The sequence below is a fragment of the Cottoperca gobio genome, chromosome 17 (genome assembly GCF_900634415.1).
Source record: "Cottoperca gobio chromosome 17, fCotGob3.1, whole genome shotgun sequence".
Lineage (NCBI taxonomy): Eukaryota > Metazoa > Chordata > Actinopteri > Perciformes > Bovichtidae > Cottoperca > Cottoperca gobio.
The window spans coordinates 7,503,396-7,524,101 of NC_041371.1; the positions used below are offsets into that span (position 1 = coordinate 7,503,396).

The 20,706-nt window shown below is 40.9% G+C and overlaps 1 protein-coding gene across 2 annotated transcripts; it reads right to left on the reverse strand.

Annotated features, from left to right (window-relative positions):
• Nucleotides 1–291: 291 nt before the first annotated feature.
• Nucleotides 292–20,358, reverse strand: myom1a (myomesin 1a (skelemin)). 2 transcript variants are annotated; one of them, XM_029453326.1, is made up of 37 exons: nucleotides 20,203–20,358; nucleotides 18,827–19,031; nucleotides 15,970–16,110; nucleotides 15,612–15,798; nucleotides 15,325–15,482; nucleotides 14,993–15,085; nucleotides 14,754–14,842; nucleotides 14,474–14,518; nucleotides 14,053–14,214; nucleotides 13,787–13,948; nucleotides 13,086–13,227; nucleotides 12,731–12,930; nucleotides 12,418–12,474; nucleotides 12,005–12,129; nucleotides 11,612–11,795; nucleotides 11,258–11,432; nucleotides 10,438–10,559; nucleotides 9,391–9,587; nucleotides 9,100–9,226; nucleotides 8,551–8,735; nucleotides 8,246–8,360; nucleotides 7,919–8,075; nucleotides 7,291–7,397; nucleotides 6,889–6,933; nucleotides 6,097–6,233; nucleotides 5,825–5,969; nucleotides 5,526–5,585; nucleotides 5,370–5,437; nucleotides 5,147–5,272; nucleotides 3,882–3,969; nucleotides 3,743–3,781; nucleotides 3,436–3,541; nucleotides 2,765–2,928; nucleotides 2,547–2,583; nucleotides 2,293–2,315; nucleotides 1,818–1,873; nucleotides 292–1,050 (listed from the first exon to the last, which is right to left on the reverse strand). In XM_029453326.1, exons 2-37 carry the CDS (start codon nucleotides 18,976–18,978, stop codon nucleotides 793–795), a joined length of 4,434 nt encoding a protein of 1,477 aa, XP_029309186.1. In that variant the 5' UTR covers nucleotides 18,979–19,031; nucleotides 20,203–20,358; the 3' UTR covers nucleotides 292–792. The 2 variants fall into 2 exon arrangements, with proteins under 2 accessions (XP_029309186.1, XP_029309187.1); XM_029453327.1 differs by lacking the exon at nucleotides 18,827–19,031 and having other exon boundaries at nucleotides 20,203–20,221.
• Between the last annotated feature and the right edge of the window lie 348 nt (nucleotides 20,359–20,706).

The following is a 20,706-nucleotide window of genomic DNA, read 5'->3' on the forward strand; positions in this document are numbered from 1 at the left end:
CACAACAACTTCTATTGAAAGTATGCAAGTTATGCCTGTACGACTTTGCACACAGCTTTGTATGCTGCGTGAGACAACTTGAATTATCCAGTTGAAACTGTCATGTGAGTGAGTTGTTTTGACACACTACACATCAGGGTTTATCTGCTCCACCTCTTTAACAAACTTAAAATTTATGACACTTGCAAGCAGTACATCAACAGCACAAAGCATACATGCACACAGCACAAGTTTAACATATAGCTGTTTATAAATAGACACCAAGCATGAGCATGTGACATCCACTGGCACATTTTTCCATTGTCTCACAACACAAAGCAAATAGCTGGTAGGAAGTTCATGACATTATTTTTTCTTTATTATTTTTTTTTTTACAGTGCATAAACCTCAGGCATGACTTGGTTTTAGAGGTGAAAAGGTTTTTCAAAAGTAATTCTGTAATAGTTTAAGAACACCACGCCTTGCTTTTGCTGGCCTTCATTGCTAAAACAAAGATTAATGATAGGTCAACCATCTCCCATGATTACACGTTTACATTTACTGCTGATCGGGTCAGAAAATATGTCACGCAACTACAAGCACACGATTATCCTCTCCATATCACATCCATTGTTTGCTTCCTCCACAAGCAATGCCCAAAGCTCTTTAGCCCAGCACATGAAAGACGCAGGAGGAAGCAGCTGTATTAATCATTTATTTAAACTGCTCTGTGCACCGGCATGTGCCGGGGTAAAACGCTTTGGAGATAGCCCAGTCGTTCATCTTTTCTGCTTTCCTTCATTGCATCATCCTTTAGCCTTTCTTCTCCTCCTCCTCTGGGTTGTAGACGCTGACTGTGAACTCGCCAGCCTCTTTGCCGTACTTGTTCTTAACCAGGAGCGCGTATTTGCCAGAGTCAGCCGTGGTGACACAGGCGATTGTGATGCTGGCAAACTTGCCGTGCTCGAATTTGAGTTGGTAGCGCTCATCAGATACCAGCTCCTTGTCGTTCTTTATCCAGCTTACCTCAGGTACGGGCTCGCCCCAGACATTGCCAGTCAGGTTGAGGGACTAAAGAGAAAAAGAGGAATGCAGGGGTGTGTTATACAAGTCTGGATTCTACAGACTTAAGAGGAAAGAGACGCTCCTAGGAATGAGATAACCAAAAAAGAGGAAGGTGAGAGTTTAAAGTGATAGTTTGGATATTTATACTTATTCATAGTCAGTGTATTACCTACAGTAGATGGCGGTCGGCACGCCCCCAGTTCGGAGAAACAGACAGTAGTACAGACACAGAAGCTAAGTAATGTACTGCTGTGGAGGGGGCAGCAGCAAAACATATTTTAGCCACCAAAATCAATATCAGTTTAAGTGTACGGTGCATTAACAATATTTTCACCACTTTCCCTTGCTGTCAGATAGCCTTTTCCAAACAGGGAACTGAAGCCTTTATATCCTTCTCTGCTCAGTTCAAAGCCACCAGACTCCTCAAACACTAACTAACCGATCGAGGCAGCGGTAGACCAGCAACTTTAGTCTTCTGCAAGATAAAATGACTGTTTTTTTGTCAATAGGAGTCTGATGGCTTAGAAGAGAGCATATATAACTGCTGTCTGACAGCAAGGTAAAGAGGTGAACATATTCTTTTACAGGCTAAAACAACATTACGCTGTTGCTCCCTGTCCGCAGCACTACGATGCTTAGCTTCCTGATGGTACTCCTGTTTGTTGATCTCCGACCGCCATCTGCAGTAGGTAACGCACTGAATATGGAGAAGTACCTCATGTAGCACCACTTCAAAACATCCCAACTGTCTCTGTGTTAACTCATTTATTTACCTTGCCCTCTTGGATCGCAACCACATCTGGCAAGCCTCCAACGACACGAGCGCGATCTAAACAAGAAAGACAATAGTGAGCAAATGTTAGTCAGCCATTCAAGTTTTATTCAAACAGCATTTGGCTTGTTGACAACATAATATCAACCAACGCTGACTTTCCAACTGGTTAGCGAACCTTTTATGAAGTATTTTTAACTTTACTCTATGCATGAATGATATTTTAACATAACTTTTGGTTGAAAGTTTCCTTTCTTCAATTCCACATTTCAGAAATATAACCATTTTATCTCTGGGAAAACCATTTTCCACTGTTGAGGTCTTGATATTATGACGACCTACATGCATCTTCAATTCCACTAAAGCAAAGTTTAAAATGATAGCAAAGCTGAAATAGCTTCTATGTCCAGACAAATGTTGCATCATGTCAGAGCGATGTCTCTTGGGGAGAAACCAAACAATAAATAATCACTTACTTCTCTCTGCGATTGCTGCCGCCCTGCGGAAGGAAGGACAAGGCACATTGTCAGAAGCATCTTAAAATGGTTTCACCGGGCAGAACAGTTGCCAACATTTTTTTTATCCTAAGCTATACAATTCCAGGAAATGTATTTTGAGTGCTTCCGAAAGGGCTCTCAAAGTACATAGTCTATTTTAATATTTATTTGTGTAAACATCCTCTTCAAACAGTTACACAGAAGGATTGTGTCAGGTGAGCTCGTTTACTTACTTGAGCCTTTGGAATTCTTCAAATGCCTCTTCCCATGCTGCACCAAAACAATAACATTATTATTATTATTATTATTATTATTATTATTATTATTATTATTATTATTATTATTATTATTATTATTATTATTATTAATGGTTACATAAAAATAAGTTTCTAGGATCATTTTACAAAATCGGAAGATTCTTCCTTGTTTGACTTTAGGAGTTTCACTTCACCTTTGCCACTCAGATCAAAGACTCTCTTGACACCGTCCTTGCCATCAAAGATGTCCATGGAGTATTTGCCCTTGTCCTTCTCAGTGGGCTCATTGATCTTCAGCCAGAGCTCCTCTCCTGTGACTCCAGACTTAACTCTCTCTGAGGTGGCAATCTTAGTCTCTCTAATGGAGAAATGGGAAACATAGAGATCAATTTAGGCTGGACTGTTTCCACTGAAGAGCAAGATTCAGACAGGGAAGCAGTATTTGCAAACTGCACAATCATCCCCGTGTTATAGCAAAATGGGAAGCGTGATTTCCCCCCCCCCCCCCCCCCCCATCTGTGGATTGTTTTCATTAAATTATTTGGAAGATTATGCAGGAGAGCTGAGAGGGTAGTCAAAGTAGTCCAATTTAAAAACACTTTCTGTGTGCAATATTAGTCATTAGAAATGATTTGACTATGAAAGCAAAAGACATATTTATGAATGCAATAATTTCCCCTCATATTACATTTACTAATTGGTCACAGACAGGTAGATCCACCCTAAAGCCTTTTTCTTTCTGAGCATCACTTGGCTGGAAAACACGACCAACTGATTTGAGAGACTCAACCTGTTACTGTTGCTCTGAAGCTAAAAAAGAAAAGGTTGTCAATGATGTGAAGTGAGTCAGGATGATTTTACATACTTCTGGAGCCAACCGACACGCAGCTCCTCATTGTAATATGTGACCACGGAGGAGAAGATGATGCCGTGTTCAGTACTGACGACTTTGATTTCAGAGGAGGAGTTGGCTGGAGGGAAAAGAAAAGAAAAGGCAGGTGTTCATCTACATCCCATGTAAGCCGTATGGATTAATGGTATATAATACTGCAGAAAATATTTCAGTCTCTAGCGGTTTATAGTTCATGCAGCGCGAAAATACTGTACATGTGCACATTCTGCCTCTTTCTGTGGTGCTTAGTTACTGCTTGGTGTGAAGTTTAATGACTCACCAATAACCCTGAACAGCTCATTCATTACAGCTTTGTATCCTGGGGAAGAAAAACAAAAGATAACAATTAATCCTTTTTGCAAGACTGACAACAACGATTTCCACTTTTCCACTCACAAAATTCACAAACGACACTTTACCTTCATCCATCAGATTGAAGGTGCTCTTATCTTTGCCTCTCTCGTCCCTCAGGGTGACCCCGTAAACACCTGTGTCTGCCTTGGAGATCTAGAGTTTGTAAGTAAAGTAAAGCAACTTGAGTATTCATGAGCCAGTTAATTGTGGCCAGCTCTCCTGAGCTCATGCAATGACACCAACCCTCTCTTTATGAGTGATGTTTAAACAGTTTCAATGTACAGGTCCTTTGAAACCTCAACATTACTTCATTGGCACAGACAGACCAGGGTCCGTATTACAGAAACTTCCTATCTTAAGTCTAAGTTTCCCAATTTGGTCTTATTGAAGCAGATCCTACCTAACTTTAGGAATCATTTTCTTATCTTACTTCCTCTTATCTTAACTCAGGTTAGGAAAACTAACTATTTGTCAACTTTTATGTCTGTTACCTAGCAACCAACGCTACTTTTCTCCTCTTGCAGACTTTGTAACTGTTGTTTTTTTTCATTGAAACATGCAATAAAGGAGTTTTAACTTCAAGACAGTTGAGTTACAGGTGTTTGTAACATCTGCCACAAGTACGTCAGTAAATAAGTTCTGCCTGTTGACATTTCGTTAGCAATAAAAGAGCAGCCATGACTTAAAGTAAACTAACACTTCCTGGTTGAAAAGTGAAAGTTAGGACAGCTTAATTATCCTAAATGTGGAAAGATTTAAGATTTTGGGGAATTACGATGCCTGTGTAACATCCTTATCCTACGTTAGGATATGAACATTGATTTAGGAACTTTCATCTATGATCGCCTTTTTCCTAAATCAGGTCCTAACCCTAATTATCATAGTTACCAAACAGAAAGGTAAGACGTTTCTGTAATACAGCCCCAGATTAATATCCACTTTTAAAAAATGTTTTGTGTCAAATTGAATATTATATGTTAGAAATGAATCACACAGATAAACTATATACTGTATATGGGCATAAATGCTGAAATGCATGACCTATAAGTCAAAATTAACAGAATAAGAATTCAAAGCTCCAAAATAGAGTCAGGTCGACCCAATACGTCCATTTTGATTCCAAAGTACGACATGCTGACGTGCCGAGTCCAGCAGCACTCCAGCAGGGCTCGCTGACATGAATATTTTTAGCATTTCATCATTTATGATTCTGTGTCAGAGAGGGATGGTTGGCAGCGCAGCGTCTAGTCTGCAACACAAGCGTCACTTTCTTGCACTTTACTCATAAGCTCACGACTCCTCACAAAGGCCTCTCTCTAAATTGGCTGACCTTTCCGATATTAAAGATCAGATTGCCATCCTGTCTCTTGATTTTCTTCGCGTCCTCATCATCCTCTGCAATCTCAATTTTGTCCTTGGACCAGGTGATCTCAGTCTCTGGTTTTACATTTCCTATCTGTGCAGAGAAAGAGGAGAGACGGGGTTAATCTGTGTCACCTGGATTGCAACCATTTGCGAACGGCAGGAAATGTCTTCACGGTTACTTTTCTTACCTTGCATTTCAACAGCACGTCACATTCTGGAGTAACAGTGAAGTCAAGGTACTCGACAAAGTGAGGACCTGCGGAGAGTCAAAGAATAAGAATAATTAAAACATACTTGTGCAATTAGTGTTAAAACGTAAGTAATGGGAAAGTGAGATCCCTTACCCTGTTTCCTGACCCATTCTGCCCTCTCAAATTCAGATTTCTTCTGAAGCTCTCTGAACTCTGGGTAGCAAATAAATTCATCAGAAAATCAGCTGCCAGACATGACAGTAAGGATATGTTGTCCTCTGCTGCCCCTCAATGGACACACACTTTAACTGCAGCACATGCTATACACCCAGCAGAGTGTGTAGCCTTCATAAATAATATGTCTAGTCCATCTCCACAATTGAAATTAATATAATGACAAATCTATAAGCACAATATCAACATGGCTGTATAAAAGACATTTAAGGTCTTACCATCTCCAATGAGCACCAGACTGGTTGTACCCTTAGCCTTGCCATCCACCAGGTTAAAGGTGTACGTTCCCTCGTCAGTGACCTCCAGAGAGTCCATGAACATTTCAATGATGCCGGTAGACTTGTTGAAGTTTATTGTGTATTTCTGGAAGCAAAAAGATAAAAGAGAAACCCCCGAACAACATCAGTTTGTGGAAGACGAGCCAAAGAAAAAGAAAAAGGGAACAAAATGACATCAAGAGCCACGTTTGTTCTCCTTGTTGTATTCCTACCTTTCCCTCAGAAATGATGACATCATTGAAGACATACTCCACTTGGCAGGTGGAAGAGCATTTCTCCACCTGGGTCCAGAAACGCACGCGACCCTTCTCGAGCAACTCCATGGCCATTTCACTCTTAAAGGGAATAACTGAAGAAAAGCACATTTTTAAAAGCTATTTAAGTAACAATGGCTTGGTAAGTTTCATCGAGATACAATATTATATCGATTCTTTGGATAGTTAATATAATATAATAATAGATAATTACAAAGTCTGCCACGTTACAATTTCTATTTGATTTGAATCAGGGGCCTGCGATCAATATCAGAAGATATCATACACAATTAGTTACATTTATATCAACTTACAAAAAGCAAGTCAAATATGATTTGACATTTATTATCGGGCTCTTCCAGACATTTAAGTAAAAAAATAATCTTTTTAATAAAAAGAAGAAAAATAGACCCGTTTACTTTTTTTTTACATTTTTTCAAATACGCACTTGTTTTGTTAGGAATTTCAAAATAAAAGCATATCTTAAAGACGATTATATGTTTCGACGTCTTCACTTTGTATCGATGATATTAGATGTTGATCATTGAATCGATGTGTCATCACACCCATAGTAACTACATCTTCCACGACAAACCTGTGTTTTTCTAGAGAGTATTTGTTGAGTGAGTGTGATAGATATTCTAATTCCTAAACTGTATCTAGAAACTGTATCTGCACTTGATAAATAAAAGCTATGGTCTTGAAAAAAAGGTGGTATTAGCAGCATCTGTGATGTGGTGGGATATTCACCAGGGAACTTGTGGTCGTGGCTGATGTCCAGAAGACGCATGAGACCTGTCAAGTAACGACAAAAAATGTGTCAACAACCAGTTCACCTTTTTCAATCTGAAAGGTACAATTATTAATGATTTCAAAAATACTTCATGTCAAATACAACCTTGGATGTGAAGCACAACACACACACACACACACACACACACACACACTGAATAATCTGAGAGAACATTCAAGACAAACACAGAATGTAACAGAGGTCAATTTGAAGCAGCTGTTGAAACAGGATAACAGAGACCGGAGTATACACAGTCCTTCAAGCTCTCCTCACACCTGACGTCACCCAAAAATAAATAGCAAGGGAATCAAGTTTCAGGCGCACAGGAGCAGAGATGCCAAGACTGTGGGCTGACTCACCCTCTTCGGTGAGGGTGTAGCTGGAGGAGAAGCCGTCAGTGTTGGTGACCACACAGGAGAAGGTGCCCAGATCCTCCAGAGAGGGACTGTTGAAGATCGCTCTGGACCTGGAGACGAGGTTATAATAGTTTAGCATTTCATTTGAGTTTAAGTTAGTTTTTCTATATTTAATTTTACAATACTTTAAGTTTGTTTCAGTTAGAGCCAGGTATAATGTATATAGCTCTATAATAATAATAATAATAATAATAATAATAATAATAATAATAATAATAATAATAATACGTACACACACACACAAAATACATGGTTGGACAACTGTGTAGGAATGGCCATAATGTTGATTTTTGCATTTTTCAAATTAATTTGCATTAATTTCTTTTTTTATTAGCTTTTTAACGAGGCAATATCATTTGAGTTTAGGTTAAGTTTTTATTTTGTTTCGGTTCACGACGATATTTTGCCCTGCTTATTATTTCCTTTAGTTTACGATATTAACCCTGCCCGGGAGATGAGAGCACTTGGAGGTATGGAAGTAGATTTTTAGCATTTGCACACGAGCCTGGAACAAGAGCACTTTGCTACCTGGACTTTGTATGAGAAGTTGGGCACATAAAAAGATACTTACTTGCCCTTTTCAGTGACAATAGTCAGACGAGAGGTGTCTGTTATATTCTGGTAATTCTTGGACCAAACAAACTCGGAGCCCTCCTTCATCTCAGAGCACTCAAAGACCATAGAGATCACACCATCATCATCCACATCCACATAAATCTCTTTGGTGCCTGAGGAAAAGAGAGTAAATGGTTAAGAGTTGACATCTGCAATGCCAGTAATGCTCACACCCTGTAAAGTCATGATTAGTTTTGAGAAACAGCCATTTTTCCTACTTTTCCAGAGCGGCGTTGGAACACTATGTGACTGAATGTGTGAGTTATATAACAATCACACTCACCAGGGCGACTCTGGGCCAGGATTGGACCTAAGGCTGCCGAGGGCTTTCCAACTCCAGCAAGATTTTGTGCACGCACACGGAAGACGTAGGATGTACCAGCCTTCAGCGCTGTCACCTGAACCAACACGTGAGGAGTCGAAGGGAGAGAGAGTTAAAGGAACACCGTCGTCCTTATTTCACATGCATACATCGCATGACGATACACGCAGGAAGGCCATGTTGTTCAAACCCAAAAAGGACCATCAGCTCTCAGCTGAAGAATAATTGCACTTCAAGAAGACCCAATAAATATTCATCTTCCTCACCTTCATGTGTGTCAGCTTGTTGGTCTTCTCGTGAGCAGCCTTCCAGCCTCCCTCTCCAGCAGAGGCCACCTTGGTGTCCAAATAGTAGCCATTGACAGGAGTGCGGCCATTGAATGCCGGCGCCTCCCACAGGATCACGGCAGAGGTGTCACGGACCTCCAGAATATGAAGGCCAACAGGAGCACCTTGGAGCATAAATAAAAGACATTTTTGGATAATAAAAAAAAAATCTGTGACTGGTTAAAAGAAAAGGAAAATATATTTACAATACAGTGAGCATATCAAAATGTGTGTCGTATGTATATAGCATGCTATCCTATATTATACTTTATATTTGAGTTGTAGTAGTTTGTTATATTTATAGTGTATATATTTAATGTCAGTCACACAACACAAGGGAAATAATACAATTCTAACAAAGCTAGAAAAAAGGTCATGATTACCTCATCATTAGTAGTTGCCAAATAAATTCCTGTTAATCTACTAGTGGATTAAATCTAATTGTTTCCTCTCTAATATTTACTAACACAAAGTTTTGTTCTCTCGTACCTGGCAAAGTTATCGTCCACTCCTTGCACTCCAGAGCTGAGCTGGGCAGAGAGGCTTTACTCACACCTGCCATGTTCATAGCGCGCACCTGGAACTGGTAGAAGAGGTTCTCCTTCAGGTTCTCAGCCTAAAAGACAAATGCAGATAATGAGAAAGGATTAAAACACCTGTTTTGAGCTGCCAAACATAAATAAATGAACTCATTCGAGCTTCATGAGATTAAAAAAAATGTCAGAATTGCCTACAAGCTTGACAAACACTGGGACTCAATTGAGCATTTGATCCACTTACTTTAAAGGAGGTAGTAGTCAACGCCTTGTGGTTCATTTCATGCCATTTTCCAACAACGTCTCCCTTCACGGTCCTGTAGTCCACAAAATATCCCCGAATATCAGCTCCTCCATTTTTAGCAGGCTCGCTCCAGGCCAGCAGCATGTAGTCCTTCACAGCCTCCTGCAGGGTCACACCAGTGGGCTTTCCAGGTGTGGCTGTGAAGAAAGTAAATCAGCTGGTCAACTTTTATTGTTAAGAGAAAAAGAGAAGAAGTGTGTTAAAGATATTCAGACATTCAGACCCTATCTGTTGGTTTTCTCTCATTAACCAAATATTACATAGATCTTAGTTGTCATTAGTGTACAGTTGAACATGCGGCATGCTTCGGACACACAAGCAACACACTTTTTAAGGGTCATTGTAATGGATAAAGTACTTACAGTCGAGGACAGATGCAGGACAACTTTCACGCTACGAAAATCTCCGAAAGCCGGACGAGACTCTCACTAGGTTCATGCTCTTTAAGAACACAAATGTTTTAGCCTTCACCTTGGCAAATAGCAAAACAGAACTCAAGCAAAAACAGATTTATACAGTAATCAATACCTGCGTACAGCAAAAGCTTTTTGAATCATCATCTACTTTGTTATTTTGTCATTATTAATAAATGAAGGTATGGGAAACAGCAGGTTAGTGTTAGTGATGAGAATGTCAGGCAGGCACATGCAAACATATCAACCAGCAGTCGTATATTTAAGAGCCACATGCATTCATGCAAACGAGAAGATATTCGAGTAGCCAACTTTTTTAGAGCAAAATCATGGAGAATATTTATAACCAAATGAGAATTACGATTTCAGATTGTTGGTGAGGTAAAAGGAAAACGAGTGATGAAAGTTAACATGAAGAAAGATGCACATGTCATGCGTGTCAATGTGTTGTACATTCTCAGCAATGATTCCCGGGATAAATAAATGATTTAAAAATAGCTGTGAGGAAGGAGCAGAAGGAGAGTATGGCTTGAACGCTACAGGCAAAGTGAATAATGGAGATGAGGACACTCACAGATGGCAGCTTGCACAACCACAGCTTCAGAATCGGAGGAGCTCTGGCTGTAACCAGCAGCGTTGACTGCCTTCACCCGAAACACGCAGTTTGTCCCGGTAGTGAGGCCGTGGCACACAAATCTGAAAACGGCACAGACAAATGTGAAAAACACAAACTTTACTCTCTGGTTTCATCAACAGTAGGAGTGAGAACTAGGAAGAGCTTTAAGAGTTGCAATCTTAACGCAACTGTAGAATAAAAAGATTGGACGGATAGTTATACAAAGGGTTAGGGTTACACTGAAGAACAGAGAAACACATTGATTTATTTGATCTAACAAACAGTTGATTCACTATCTATCGCTAAACTCAATGGGGATTGAGTCTATGTCCCAGTGATGAAAGCATCTGCAGCAGTGAGAACTGGATGTCTGTCTGTGAAGCATCCATCTCTGGGGAAGTCTATTCCAACACTGTGTGCATATTATTATCAATGCCTGTGCAATATTTACTTTTTATTATCTTTTTATAACTTTTGCTGTCAAATTACTGTCAAGTGCAATATTCTCTTTTATAAATTTTCCAATTTCCCTGTCATGTGCGACAGTACTTATATTACTGTATTTTACTCTATTTAATTGTGTACTCTCTTTGCTGTAACAATGTAAATTTCCCCGTCGTGGGACAATTAAAGGATTTCTGATTCTGAGATCTAAAAACACACGTGCAAATACCGCTAAATCGCCATAGAGAACAAAACAAAAGGTCTTCTAGTATCTTTTTTGAACTTCCACTGAATACCTGGTGAATAATGAACGCAACAGGATCTTTAACTGTACCTCGTCTGCTTGACAGGTTTGTTGTTGCAAGGCATCCACTCATTGGTGCCCACCTCGCTGTATTCGATATAGTAGCCGGCCAGGTGTTTGACATCCTTAGAGGCCCCCCAGAAGACCACCACGGAGGTGTCGGTGTTCCTGATGGGCACCGGATTGCCCGGAGTGGAGGGCAGGTCTGTTAGGAAAGAGGTGTGTAAGGAAATAAGGAAGAGGGAATGTAATGGATTGGGATCAGACTGAACGTAATGCAGGAAGGACCAGCAGTCTCTACACTTCCTAATGAAGGAACGCGGCTGTAATGAACTCCAACACCTGTACATCCTTTAAAATATAATAGAAACGTTTCCGGCTCACCCAGTTTATCTCCGACCGTGATCTCTCCTGTGGATACAGAGGGCTCGCCCACACCAGCAGAGTTGCAGCTGCGCACCCGGAAGTTGTAGGATTTACCCTCTGCCAGGTCAAACAGGGCAAAGCGTGGAGACTTGACTGGCATGCCGGTGTTCACCCTCTGCCAGACGTCTGTCTCTGAAATACACTGTGGTGGACAGACAGTAAGTGACATGTCAGTAAAGCAGCAACAGTACAGTACAGTAAGGATGCTCAGTCCTCCATATGATAGTCATCACATATTAAAAGTACTACAATCAAGAGATCATAGCTACTTCTTAAAGCAGCGGTACCCAAGCTATTTGCAAGTGGCAACTCCTCATTGCTGGTTGTCATGCGTCTACCATGTCTCCTCACCTTCTCAATGTAATACATGACTCCTTCATGACCTCTCTGCACCGGAGGCTTCCAGGCGAGCACCACGTAGCTCTTGGTCGCCTCAGTAACCACAACATCAGAGGGTTCTCCGGGGACAACGCCCACTGAGGAGGCAACAGGAAGTCACTTCAACCAGGTGATTTGAGTCAGGAAATATCTATTCAAACTAAAAAACTAAATCTGACCAGACATTTATTGCAAACTTTAGATACTTTTTACTACAGACACATTTCAGACAGTACAGAAAAGGTATTGAGGTTCACTTCCCAGAACTACAAGTCAGTAGAAAATGTCATTTTTAACGGCTGACACATCTGGGAATTAAAACATTATGACACCTCAATGTCTTTCTTTCCTTTTGTCATTGAAACACTAGTTTGAAGCTGCCGTACCGGTGGTGTCCTCCTCTGTGAACTTGATAATCCCAGTCCAAGGAGCTGAGGGGCCAGCTGTTGGGAAGAATAAAGATAAGAACTTTATTGATCCCACACCAGGGAAAGTCGCTTTGTTACGGCAGCTCAAGAGTCAATAAAGCAAAAGGAAAAAAGTGATTTAGTGATAAATAAAAGATGGAAAAGAAATACAAATAAAGGCACATATGTATATACGCTATACACACTGCTCACTACACAGATAGGTCCATGATGTAGGAGAAAAGAAATGCATGATGAAAGTGCAGCTTTGTGTCAGCAATGCGTCTCTCACCTCTGAGGCGGGCTCTGTCAGAGGGATCCATGGCAACCACGGCCTCGGAGACACGGGACGGACGGCTGACTCCGGCCTTGTTCAAGGCTCGCACCCTGAAGGTGTACGAACGCCCCTCCACCAGTCCTGTGACAGGGAAGCGGGCGTACTTCACCGGGGCGTCGTTACACTGAGCCCAGTGGTGAGTGCCGACCTCGCACCTGCACAGAAACAACAAAACCACCCATTTGTGTCCGCAACTGGAATTTAAAATGTCTGCGCATGCCTGAGGACAAATCTAAAATATCTTTCAAATCTGGTTTCAAAACTGTTTGGCTGAAAAGTGAGTGAGAAAAGAAAGAGTGAGCAGCCCAACCTGTCGATGTAGTATCCCAGGATGGAGCTGCTGCCCTCCACCGCTGGCTGCTTCCAGGTCACCACCACATAGTCCTTGTTGGCGTCATGACAGCACACATCCAGAGGGGCCACGGGAAGCCCCTCCACCTCCACATCGGCATCTGGCAGAGCAAGACGCACATATCCAAGAAGTGAGTAGTGCCGTTTCTAAATCAGGCTGATCTCCATTACATACTCAGTTTCCATTTTCTGACCTACTTACGCCTTTACAGTACATCATGTGTGGCAGCACTGTAGCTATAATACATGAGTTTATATGTTGGTAACATTAAAGGGTATTCTGTAGATTCCCTCCTATGCATAAGCTGCTGCTTGTTACTTCAGATCACACTCTCTGTGACATGCAGACAGATATAGAAGCAACATTCCTCAGAGGAAACCAAACACCTCGGAGAGCGTTGTGTCACTTAAAGACACAGCAGAATTGAACAGTTCCCCGTCACGTCTGTGTGTGTGTGTGTGTGTGTGTGTGTGTGTGTGTGTGTGTGTGTGTGTGTGTGTGTGTGTGTGTGTGTGTGTGTGTGTGTGTGTGTGTGTAAGTGTAAAGGGTAAGTGGCTCCTTCGCTTAATTCTTAAAACTTTCAATGGAATACAAAACTAAGAAGCTAAATTTCAAGAGTAAAAATCAGCTTCAGGTGAAATGTCCATCGGGCAGCTTACCTCTGACAAACACATAAGCAGAGTAGGTGTCAAAGCCAGATTTGGTGTTGATACGCATGGTGTACATGCCCTCATCTTCCTTGTTGAGGTGGATAAGTGTGAGTGTGGCACGCTCCCCAGACCAGTGGGTGTGTACCCATTTAGAGGGCTTCAACGGGACAGCTGATGGGAGAAGTCAAAGACGTGGATTAATTAGAAAGGTAATATGCAGTATGTATGTATAAAAGAAAACAACGCTTTATTTCCATTTTATTTCCCTCACTTACAGTTTCTGTACCACACGACATCAGGCTGGTATTTTTTCACTGTGGGATAAACGATGACAGTGCAGCCAAGACTCATCGTCTCGCCTTCACGGCCAAAGGCCACTTCGAATTGTTCAAGGATGGTTGTTCTAAAGGTGACACCGTGTTCAGCGCAGAATCCATCTGCAGAGGATAAATAAAGACATTTAAAAAACACTACTACTACTGAAAGACGCTAAAACACTGCAGAGCTGAGGGGGACAGGAGAGTGTAAATATGTGCAGTGGAGTACATATTTCCATTGTTGATAATGGAATAGTGCAGCTTTAGTTTCTACTTGTTATTGTATGTCTTGTGTAGAGCAATTTCCCTGTATATGTGAATTGTATTATACACATTAAGTCGTTAAAACCCAATAAATTAACTATTTAAAATGACTCACGTGGTTTAGGATCAAGTGGGCCGGCTTCCACGCCCTCCTGGAACCCTGCACAGAAATATATAGCGTTCAGTAACCTTGTTGTATCAGTAACAAGACATTTGACAATAGTAGAATTTGCTTCACTGTGGCCTCAACAATCTTTATTCATTTGAGCGTGAGATTCAGGCCTTTCCTGCAGCTCAACTAAAAATAAAACCCGATCCCGACTAGACACAGAACTTTAAACTTTGACCTCTAACCTGAGGAGGCAGGAGCAGCTGCAGAGAAGACAGTTACCTACTTTTGACAACAATAGTAGCCACAGAGGATGCTTCCCCTTTCACATTGAGGGCAGAGGCGTAATACTGAGCGGTGTCGATGAAATCACAGCTGAAAATAAGACGTACAGACACGGTGAGTTGCTGGCATCTCCTTTCTGCAGAATATATTCAACATTGAACGTTGGGGCAAAGTTTGGGGTAATGTGCTTTTTTTTGGGTGCATCTCATTGTTTCTATCTGAGGCTGAATGATTACCTACTTCTTGATCTCCAGGGAGTGCATGTTGTAACTGCTCTCGGCCGTGTACTTCTCGGGGTGGGCCTTGGCATCAATGAGCACATTGTTTTTGTACCTTGAAGACAGCAGAAAGACAGCTGGTTTATTTTTACCGTTGTCTTCTGAGTCTGTAATTGCAGAGAGTAGAGTGTGTTCATGTTGCGACGGTGGGAAATAGATTTGTCTGACGACGAGAGCTTGGATAAAAACGTCTCTATGACACACACACACACACACACGAGCGATCGTCTCTCGTCAGCCTCTTTTTCTCACGACTCGGAGAAGGTGAGACCAGTGAGTTGGAGTGAATCTTACCAGGCAATCCTGGGTTTAGGCCATCCAGCCACAGTGCAGTGCAGCTTGACAGTCTTGCCCTCCCAGACGGTCTGTCCACGGGGCTTGACGATAAACTCTGGAAGGTGTATCAGGCTGTCTGTGTTCATCTTCTTACGGAACTCTGCCCTCTCCTCCATCTAAAGCGAGAGAGAGAGAGAAGCCAGATTGTCACATAAAGCTCATGAGAATTTAAAGGCTTTGTGTGGTTTGAAAATGGACACAACCTTGGTATTGCAAATTCACAAAAAGGAATGAAAAGGATTTACCGTCCTGTTCAGTTGCACACGTTCAGCAGATTCCCTGATATGCATTGTTCTGGTTTTCTTCTCCACTTTAACCTCCATAGCCTCGCTGGTCTCCCTGACAAACAGGTTCCTCATGGCCACATAGTTAATCCCCTCCTCCGTAACCTGCTCGTCCTGGGCCTCCATCAGACCACGAACAACTTCATGGCTGGTGAACAACACAACATGTGAGGGCAGTTTAGACTTACAGTGACAAATATGTCATTTAGTGTCAATTTCTGCAATTAAAATGTACATCATCAATGTTCAGCATCAGTGGTATTGATAACTTTGCATTTAGGAATATCAATGAATTGTGTTTTGCAGCGTCCGCACTCACTTGGCTCTAAATACGGGAATGACATAGCCGATAACTTCTTTGTCCGAGTCCATTGCCAAGTAGGTGCGTTTGGCTCTCTTGGGTAGCGGGCTCAGTTTAACCACCGCCTGCCCCTTCGCTGTCTTCACAGTGGTCTTCACGCTTAGAGTCGAGAGACAACAGTCACAACACTTGCATAGAAAACCATGATAAAAAGGTATTTCCAAATGGAGCTAATGGTGCATTCTTTTCTGCATAAAGCCACATTGTACCTGAAGTGATTAGGCTAATAACATCTAGGTTTCTCTTACCATCAGTAAATCCTATGATTGCCATCAATGATTAAATCCCACTGTATTGTCTGTGTAGCAAAATTCTGTCAGTTTATTCTCCCATTAAAAACACATAAATAAGCTGCACTGTTGCACTTGTGCCATGAACATGGGCACTGTAGTTTATCTCGAGTCAATCCGACGCACACAGTCCTGACGCTATAAATACTAACGTACATTAATCTGCGGCACAACAAATACAATATGTATTCCTGTTTAAGCAGCATTTGCTACAAACTACAGTCCCCAGCTGTTTTAGGAAATAACTAAGCCTTTTTTTTAAATAGACTATATATTTCTGATCCACTTTCAAAGAATAGAATAGGCTTGAGGCTGACGGGTCATACACAAGGACTGATGTATTTTTGCTTTTTGTAATTTCATGATTTTTTGTAGACATAAAAAAAACAGTGCCAGTGTTACCCTTTGGTTGAATGTACCTTCCTGTAACCAACTTATTTATTGCTTAAACTCTTGCTGTCTACGCAGATAAGTACTACAAACTAAATCCCGATGCTAAACACTAAATACTATTTAGCTGATTTAGTTCTAATTAATTAAAGATGAACGTTTGGCTAAATTACAGCTGTAAAAAGAAGCACAGACCGCATTACATTCACATGTAGTTAATTGAACTAGTAGTAGACCTAAGGTTTTAAATATTACTTCTACATTATGCACCACGTTTGCTGGTAATGATGAGATAAGACGGCAAAGCTGCAGTAAAATCAAAAAAATGACAAATAATGAACCTTACTGCCTCTTTGCATTCATAAAACCTTTGAACTAAAGTGTGCTAGTTATATAAAGACATGTTCAGAATAGGTCTAGTTACTCAGAAAAGCACGATGTATTTCCGTCCATCCTCTAGGACACTAACCCATATTACACTCCTACTCATTTACCTATCAGGCCTCTCTATTGTCAGCTGGGTTTATAAATGGAGCCGGAACTGGTGGGTATGCATTCGGGCGGAGAGGTTCATCTTAAAGCCCTTACATTCATAATCTCTTTCCATGTATGTCCTTGTCTATCCATTTGTCCTAGGAGGAGTAGAACGGCGTAAAGTGGCTTTGATAAACTCTACTCCAAACTGGCGAGGCGGGATCAAGTCGAGGGAAGATGCTGAACGCACAGCAGACACAGACAGATGGAGAGTCTCACAAAATAATTTCTGTAGTGTCAAGAAGTTATTTATACCGCCGACTCACCAGGTGTGTCTTTGATTCAGTGTATGAGAAAGTCAAAAATGATCCTGTAATTAATTATATTCTAAAAACAGATACAAGGTGTAGGACTCGTTACAAACGAGACAAAATAACTAGTTAATGTGGAAACTGGCCCAAGAGGTATTAACTATTAAACAACCCTTTACAATTTCATGACTTCCAAACAGTTTCTTTACAGCCTAATGGCAACGTCTCCTGCCGTGTCTACAGAAATAGCTCGGCTGTCCATGAATATATCTGGCAGCCATTCACTGCAGCTGAAATTCCTTCCCTGACCCCGTTTACAAAGCGCTCATGGCGCCAACATGTACACTGCCTGAGTCCTGCAGCTTGAAGGACAAAGCTAAACCACACTACATGTTGACAAGAGTAAGTGGCACCGCACACGTGAATGTGCTGGGTTTGACCGACAGTGCTCCTTTCACACAACTCTTATACGAGACATTCATTTATTACCAGACATCTAACACAGAATTCCAAATAGAAGAAGTGATATTAAATGAGAATCTGAGAAAACATGAAGCGCACCTTGTAGAATTAGAAATGGCAATGTGACATGTCCTTGCACACCTGTGGTATACAGTTAAAGCTGGAAGGAGAGAGGGACTCTATATCTCTCTTTAACAACTATTTGTATTACTGATTATTCTGCCAAATATTTCCTCAATGAACCGGTGAACTCTTTGGTCTCTAAAATATCATAAAGGAGTGAAAGATGCACGCTGCAATTTCCATGTTGAGATGTTCAAATTGCTTATTTGGTCCAATCAGTCCGAAAGCTAAAAGAGATTTAAGCTAATATCATAGAAAACGAACAACAAAGCTTAAGATCAATTCATTTTGAATTGTGTTCAAAATGATGGGACTTGTATTACTGTATTTTAATATGCACCTTTGCATTGAAATGACTAGCTTTAAGCTTTGTAAAAACACAAAGTCAGCATTAAGAGACATGACAGACTTGTATCTTGTAATTTGTAATTAAACACTAGGGACTTGAACTTGTCCTGCAACAGCCTGAAGGAGAACACTATGCATGTTATAAAATACAAAACCTTGACATCATTAAAGGATCTGTACGGGCAGATGAAGACAGTACCTGCTCTACATAAAAACTCACTTTGAGCTGCATGTTTTTTTCTCTCCTGCTGAACACACCAGATAAAAAAGTACAGCGTTGAATATTTGAAAGAGGTGTTGCTTGAATGCATTCACCACTTCCGAGGTTATAGAAGTGGCAGTTACATTCAGAAAACCCCAGATATCAACCATCTCAGTATTTTGGCTCTATCGCCTGCATCACTCCCATCCTCTTACCGACGGCTGCTGGTCTTGTAAGTAGAGAACGACTGCTGGCTAACAGCCGACTTGCTGCTCAGGTAGCAGCTGCTCTCAAAGTGATGCTGCTGCTGCTGTTCCTGCTGCTGCTGATGCTGCAGCTTCTGCGTCACGTGTAATGATCCTGACATCCTGAGGGCCACTCCGCCAATTTATACGTTGACTGTTCTTTACTTAACCAGCTCTGTAAATCAATCTCATTGTTATCATGACAGATTGAGTTCTGAATTGGTGGTTAGTTTAGGGCAGGAGATGGTGATTAGGTATTAATGATGGTGACGGGTTGTTAAAGTTGTTAAGATGACGTTATGATTTAGTGTGAGCTGTTAAAGGTTTAGATCTACTTCTACTGTGTTAAATAGAAAAAGCAGCAGGTAATAAACAAACTATGGCAGCAACGATTTCCTGAACACTATCTTAGTTTTGTTTATTCAAAAATGACATGACGATCACCTCCAACGGGTGGAATTATAAAAGTGATGAACTTGTGATAAACTGGAAAACAAATTGTGTTGTGATCATGTAATCCAAAGGTAAAATGCTGTGTTTGGGAATATCTTAATTTAAGGCTTTAAATCAATAATAGTCTAGATATACATCAGTAATAATTATTACTAGGTTTAGATATTGTTAGGTACTGAAGCTGTTAATTATTTTATTAATCAAAATGTTTAGTTTATAGTAAAAAAGGCCCTTCGCAATGTCCTCTAGCCAGTGTTATTATATCCAAACATATTCACATTGTTTTGGGACAATCAAGATTGTTTTAAGAGACATTTTCTGTGGATCCACCAATCAATCAATCGACTGCTCAAGTTTTACAGCTTGAAAACATGAGCGGCTCCCACTGGGCACAAACCTATCATCATGTAACCACAGATCAAACAGGTAGGATCTGCAGTTTATGACAATAGACTTATAAATGTATTTTCTGATGGTTATGTCCTTGAGCAACTACTACAACAGCCAAGGTGTACTGGGTCACTCTCTATTTGTAAAGAGATACAGACAGTTAACTGGACTGAAAGCATGAGGGCACAGAGTTCAAAAAGAAAAGATCTGAGTGAGAAAAACGTTAAGTCAATGTTAATGGAATAGATTAGCTCTACTTTCCCTTTAATGACACATGCAGACTAATATACAAGGACACAGTAGATACAAATGAACAAAACCTTATTAGTATAAGGGAGAATACAAATATCTGAATCCAAACATTATTAAACAAAAATAAATAAATAAGTTTGTGAAAGAAGGCCTCAAGCCTTCCTGCTTTCAAAATGACCAGATGACATAAACTAGAATAACTATTCCTTAATATTAGAGACATATGTATTAACAAAGAAAATGTCACTCACCACAACTAAGGATTCTCAAATCCACAATAGCTGAAAATGAGAGAAAGAGTGTGTTATCCCAAAAGAAGCTAAAGCAAGTCCAGATCCGGGCAAAGCAGCAGGGTGAGGGGCGGTGGACAGGACAGCAGTCCACTGAACAAAAATAATGCTGCCACTTGGCAGAATGCACAAGACACCGTCAGGACCTTTTAAGGCTGGGACAGCTTTAAATTTAGCCCATGAGACCATGAGAAGGCCGAGGAGAGGCTCCTCAGCTCGCATGGCCCTTCGCTGTGTGCTGTACTTAAGAGGCAACTGTGGGAACTCCTGATGTGTAAGTGTAGGCCCAGTAAATTAGTAGACGGTGATAGAAGAAAGCTGCAGTCTTTCAGTGGCTGTTACCTGTTAAATTGATGTCATGATTTGTTGCAAAGCATTTGTCTTCAGACTGATTTTCATCATTCAGACGACGTGCAAAATTCACTAAAGCATCTGGTTACCTGTCTGACTCAAACTCTGCCAAAC